At 46.8% G+C, this 5,779-nt stretch overlaps 1 protein-coding gene across 1 annotated transcript in view; it reads left to right on the forward strand.

Moving 5' to 3' along the window:
- The window catches only part of SLC16A10 (solute carrier family 16 member 10), a 73,798-nt gene that overhangs the window by 40,976 nt on the left and 27,043 nt on the right, over positions 1–5,779 (forward strand). The window contains exon 4 of the mRNA XM_021712855.1: positions 3,839–4,067. Within this exon, the coding sequence (XP_021568530.1) occupies positions 3,839–4,067 (229 nt within the window). The remainder of the gene's footprint in view (positions 1–3,838; positions 4,068–5,779) is intronic.

Raw genomic sequence — 5,779 nt, forward strand, 5'->3', positions numbered from 1 at the left:
AAAAAAAAAAAAAAAAAAGACAACCAAAACTATCCAAAGAAAAAAAAATTAAAGAGGCCAAAAATGGATGAGAAATCAGGAAAACTATCAAAAGTAACATGCCTGGACTCATGTTACATAAACTGTTCCAAGAAAACAGTTAGTGAAATTGACCTTATGCCAAGTAGTGTACTAGGCTTTCAACACTGACTAGGTATGAAATGCCACAGAGCTGGTTTTCTCATTTTGAAATAAGTTTTTGTTGAACAAAATAGGAAAAGAATATGAAGCACATGAAAAGAAAAAGTGTCTGTTCCTGAAGGCTGACCTGGTATGCTTATAGTGACGTGTTTGGGAGTGGTCAGTCTGTGGCTTTATCAGTTAAATCCGTTGAATCTGGCCCCATTTTGTCCTAAAGTTTTATTTTAGATTCTCTGGAGTTTGTGATTACAAATATATTTCTAAGATTTAAATAGCTTTTGTTTTTGTTTTTGTTTTGAGACAGGTTCTCTCTCTGTCACCCAGGCAAGAGTTTAGTGGTGCAATCGTAGCTTATTGCAACCTCAAACTCCTGGGCTCAAGCTATCCTCCTGTCTCAGTCTCCTAAGTCTCCTAAGTAGATGAGACCCCACATGTGGGCCAGCTAATTTTGTTTGTATTTTGTAAAGATGGTATCTTGCTTTTTGCCCAGGCTGGTGTCAGACTCCTGGCTCAAGTAATCCTTCCGCCTCAACCTCTCAAAGTCCTAAAATCACAGGCATGAGCCACCGTGCACGGCCTTAAACAGCTTTCCATGTTAATCTCCTTTTATGTTTGTCAATAGAATAAAAATGTATCTAAAATCAAGAATATCGGGTTTATCTGGTTGGTTTTGCAGTGAGTAACTACTTAAATCCTGACCTAACTTATTAGTTGTAAACTCCTTTCTGCATTTTGACTTATCTTAGATCTCCTTTTGTCTTCCTAGATGGCGGCAGCAGGTAACCTTTTGACTTGCTCAAGGTCACAGAGATGAGAACCTGACCTTGTTCCTCTGAGCCCTAGTCTTTCCAACCCACCGGGCCTGTAAGCTCAGGAGTTGCCCACTGCTAAGAACTGATGCTTGTGCTTTCATGGCAGTTTGGGTTGGAGAAAAGGATATTTTACTAGAAAATAACCATTGGAGAAGGGGAGTTTTGTACATAGAAATGCTAGGCGGAAACGTTCTCAAATAAACAACTCAGGTTTTTCAACTGATCATAAAGCCATATTTCAGTAATGAAGAAGGGCATTTCACTCGGCTGTATGGTATGATGGCCTCAGGAAGAGAACCAGCCTGGCTGTGAAATGTTTTTCAAGAGCACGTTTCATATTGTGGTGTCAGCGGGCGTCTTGTCCCAAATCTGTGAACCCCACCCCTGAGCCCACACTTCGCACCTCCAGAGCCCCTCAGGTGACTCGTGGCTGCCCAGACACAGGGCGCCAAGCTCAACCTCCCTTAGGGTGCTCGGGGGCCCTGGGAAGGCTGGACGGGGGACGACAGGGCTGCAGGACTGTGCTGCCTGGTTCTTTCCTGCAGCCCCACTGTCATTGGAGACTGTCCTCCAGCACAGTTCGCCCACGCCGACCCTGGCTCCAGACTGGCTCCTCGTGTGAGCTCCAGGCACCCTCCTCATTTTCATCATCACCATCTCTAAGATGGGGTGACATTCGTCCCTGCCTCAAGGCAATCATGAGGCTCCTATCAGAGGTGCTATGAATGGTGCCGGCTGTGAGCGAGCTCTAAGTGAATGACAGTTGCTGTGGATGCACTTTTAAAAAGCATAATGCCTCTGAGAAACCAGTTCTGTCTTTGATTAGCTTTTCTATTTCAAGTATTTGCCCCCACCTATAAGACCCAAGTTAACCTAATCAGCCCTTTGTGACATTCATGACGCAGACAGACCCCACCACCACCATGGCAGCAATCATGTGAGTGGCTCACCCATCTGCCTGCTGTCCATCACCTGACGTTAGTACCTGCCCCTTCATGATGACAGGGAGCAGACTACCACCCAGTCACCTTAACAACCTCCCCCCATCAAAGGGAAGGATTAAAAGGACTCAACCACGAGCAGCCAGCCGCCATTGCCTTACTAGACTCTAGGGATTGTGTTAAGTTGTAGCATTTTCCTACCTCGGGTCCCAAGTCTCAATTATAGGCTAAATTTTTAGACTCTGGTGTGGCCATGTGCTCGTTGGTCTATGGCCACCGCCATATTTCCTGGTTTTGGCACCCTTCCGTTTTGGGGAGGTGAATCTCCTCTTTCTCTCTCTCTAATTTACTTTCTCCATAAACTGTATTTTGTAATCTAAAAAAACTCCATGAAACAAAAAAGTAAAGCTTTTTAAAACTTTTTTCTGCTGACCAGTGAATCATCCAGTTTTAATTAGTTCTGTGGCTAAAAAACTTGTTGAATATGTTTCCTCCTTTTTCATACTTGCCATCCTTGGAATATACAGCTCTGATGGCAGGTAGAACAAATTGTCTGTGCTCATTTATTTAAATGTCCATCTCTCCATGGCCCATGGTTGGGAACCGAGTCTTACTCACTGTTGAAATCTCTGGCACGTAGCTCAATGCCTGCCAAGTATCAGGTGAAATTGGGTGTTTGATTCTGTTAACTACCACAAAAATGAAAGTGACGTGTTCAATGGCTCAGAATAACCTTAACTCTGAACCTTCACTCTGGGACGCTTAAATATATCCATAATATTTGCTGGTGAGTATATGTAGTTTCAAAGGAAAAAAAGAGAGAGAGAGAGGGAGAGAGAGACCAGATCTGGAGGCTCATGCCTATAATCCCCGCACTTGGGGAGACTGAGGCGGGAGGATTACTTGAGCCCAGGAATTCAAGCCTGGGCAACATAGCGAGAAAGAGTTTGAGATCGGCCTGGGCAATATAGTGAGGCCTTGCATCTACAAGAAATAAAACAAAAACCTAGCGAGGTGTGGCAGTGTGTGCCTGTAGTTACAGCTACTCAGGAAATTGAGGTGGGAGGATCACCTGAGCCCCGGAGGTTGAGGCTGGAGTGAACCGTGATTGTGCCACTGCACACTAACCTGGGTGACAGAGTGAAACATGCCCCCCCAACAGCAAACTAAAAAACAAGGGATGACGAATGAATTTGAGCGGGTGAAGCACTGACCCGGTGCAAGACTGTTAAACCTCATAATACCTGTCATGATACCTAGTACAGAGATAAGTTTGTTTTTGTTGTTGTTGTTATTGTTTGGAAGGTGGGAAAGCAGGATTTATTGAAAGGATAGAAACGCTCCCAGAGCAGGAGGGGTCCCAAGGGGCTTGCCCTGTTTATTTGTTTTTTAACAAATTCTGACTACAAAGAGCTATGCAAACTGGGAGGGAAAGCTAGTGTGTGAAAACAGTTATTTTCTTCTCATTCCCAATGGAAATCTTTTTTTTTTTTTTGAGTCAGAGTCCCACTCTGTTGCCCAGGCTAGAGTGCAGTGGCATGCACATGGCCACCGCAGCCTCGACCTGCTGGGCTCAGGTGATCCTCCCATCTCAGCCTCCTGAGTAGCTGGGACTACAGGCACACTTCACCATGCCGGTCTACATTTTTAGATTTATTGCGGAGACGAGGTCTTACCATGGTGCCCAGGCTGGTCTCAGGCAATCTTCTCGCCTCGGTGCTCAGATTCCAGGCATGAGCCACTGTACCCAGCCCCAGTGGGAACCTTGAGAAGGTGCTGGGGAGCTCGGAGAGGTGGTGACGGGAGTAGCCACCTCCCGGTGAACCGCCAGGAATCACACGGCGTCACCTAGTGACGGGGCTGCTGCCTCTCGAGCATAGCGCTGACATTCTGGTGTCGCCCTAGGTCCTCTCGTTTCTCTTCATTGGTCTCATGTCCATGATGGTTCCCCTGTGCAGCGTCTTCGGGGCCCTCATCGCCGTCTGCCTCATCATGGGCCTCTTCGACGGATGCTTCATTTCCATCATGGCTCCCATCGCCTTTGAGCTTGTTGGCGCCCAGGACGTCTCCCAAGCGATTGGCTTTCTGCTGGGATTCATGTCCGTGCCCATGACGGTGGGCCCACCCGTGGCAGGTAAATATGTCACCCCCAGGGATTGTGTTAAATTGTAGCGTTTTCCTACCTCAGGTCCCAAGTCTCAATTATAGGTAAGATACAACTGGCTCGTTGCTGGAATTTTGCTATTTTGATATTTTTAACAAGATTGGCTGCAGGTGATACGGTGAAAAACCAGTTGGGGAGTTCCTCTTCTCCTCACTGGCGTCTCCAGTAGTCAGACATGTAATAGGCGGCTTCTGGGCTTTGAGCATTCACAGTTCCTGTATTTCACTTACTACGCTTTAGAGGAATGGGAACGTGATTTTCTTAAAAAGATTTGGAAAGTTTCTGAAGGATTTCTAAATAGGTACACTTTGTATAAGAGATCATACATATCCCCCGAGGAACATTTGATGAAAAATAACGTTTAGTGGAAACACCCCAGATGCCCATCAGTCAATGAGTGGGTAAACAAAACGTGGAATATTATTCACCCATGAAGCATAAAGGGATAAAGGAGCCTGACTGATGTGTGCCACCCAGATGGATCCCAAGAATGTGGCACTAAGTGAAAGACGCCAAGCCCAGAAGGTTGCACGCAGTATGGTTTGCTTTATGTGAAACATTCAGAACAGGTGAATTCATGGAGACAGAAAGCAGGTTGGTGGTGGCCAGGGGCCGAGGGAAGGAGGACAGGAAGTAACCATTTCGTGGGGACTTGGTCCTCTTGATGTGACAGAGGGGTTTTGGAACTAGACAGAGGGGATGGCGGGGAATGCACCAAATGCCACCGAGTGGTTCATGGTCCACCGAGCTCCACCTTCAGAAATCCCTGGGTGATAAAGATGCCTCATGTTCAATTGTACTTGGGTACTAGCGCGGGTTCGTGCTAGAAGACTTGACACTATGATGATAAGTGTAGCTGTGTGTGCTGACCTCATGCCCAGCCTCTGAAGTGCAGTGATGGCTGAGCCTGGTCCATTCTCTTGTCCTGAGCTGCATTCCCACCCTGGAGTTAATTGCTCCTGAACAGACCAGGTAGAGTCCAGGGTCAAGGTCACAGTCTCCTTGTGAAGAACCCTCCATCCTGTCTCCCCCCAGGTATATAACATTCCCCCTTCTTCCTGTGCCCTGCCGGCTTCGTGGATAAACAACGCTTTAGTGGTAATGGCATCTGTAACCAGAAGTGACAGCTAACAGGCCACGAGTGAGCGAGGTGGCAGGACTTCCCAAGTGGGCTGATGAACAGTACCAGCAGGTGGCAGCAGACAGGCCCTGGCCCTCCAGCAGGCCCTGAGCCCTTATTCTAGCAAAACATAGTCGCCAGGGTTCGTAAGGATGGAAGGGGCAGCTGTCTGTGGAATGGTCTGATTCAGGAGGTAGAAGAGTAGTACATTTACAGAGACTGTATTTCACGGTTGTAGAAGGAATGTACACACTGTTATGTGTTGGTGCTCAACAAATGCTCAGCTATTTATGTAACACAATCAGATGGGTATTTAGTTCAGGTAACTGAGGTTGCATACTGAAGGTATCCAAGTTTAAAAAAACCCAGCTAAGATAATTTGAAAAACGGTGTCCTGGAATCTGTCAGAGAAATTAGAAATGATGAATGCTCTAAATAATAATTTCAAGCCGGGCTCGGTAGCTCAGCCTGTAATCCTGCGCTTTGGGAGGCTGAGGTGAGTGGATTGCCTGAGCCTGCAGGTTCAAGACCCGCCTGGGCAACTTGGCGAGACCTCATCTCT

Source organism: Carlito syrichta, unplaced genomic scaffold (assembly GCF_000164805.1).
Source record: "Carlito syrichta isolate Samal-C Ts95f unplaced genomic scaffold, Tarsius_syrichta-2.0.1 Scaffold303669, whole genome shotgun sequence".
NCBI classification, from domain to species: domain Eukaryota; kingdom Metazoa; phylum Chordata; class Mammalia; order Primates; family Tarsiidae; genus Carlito; species Carlito syrichta.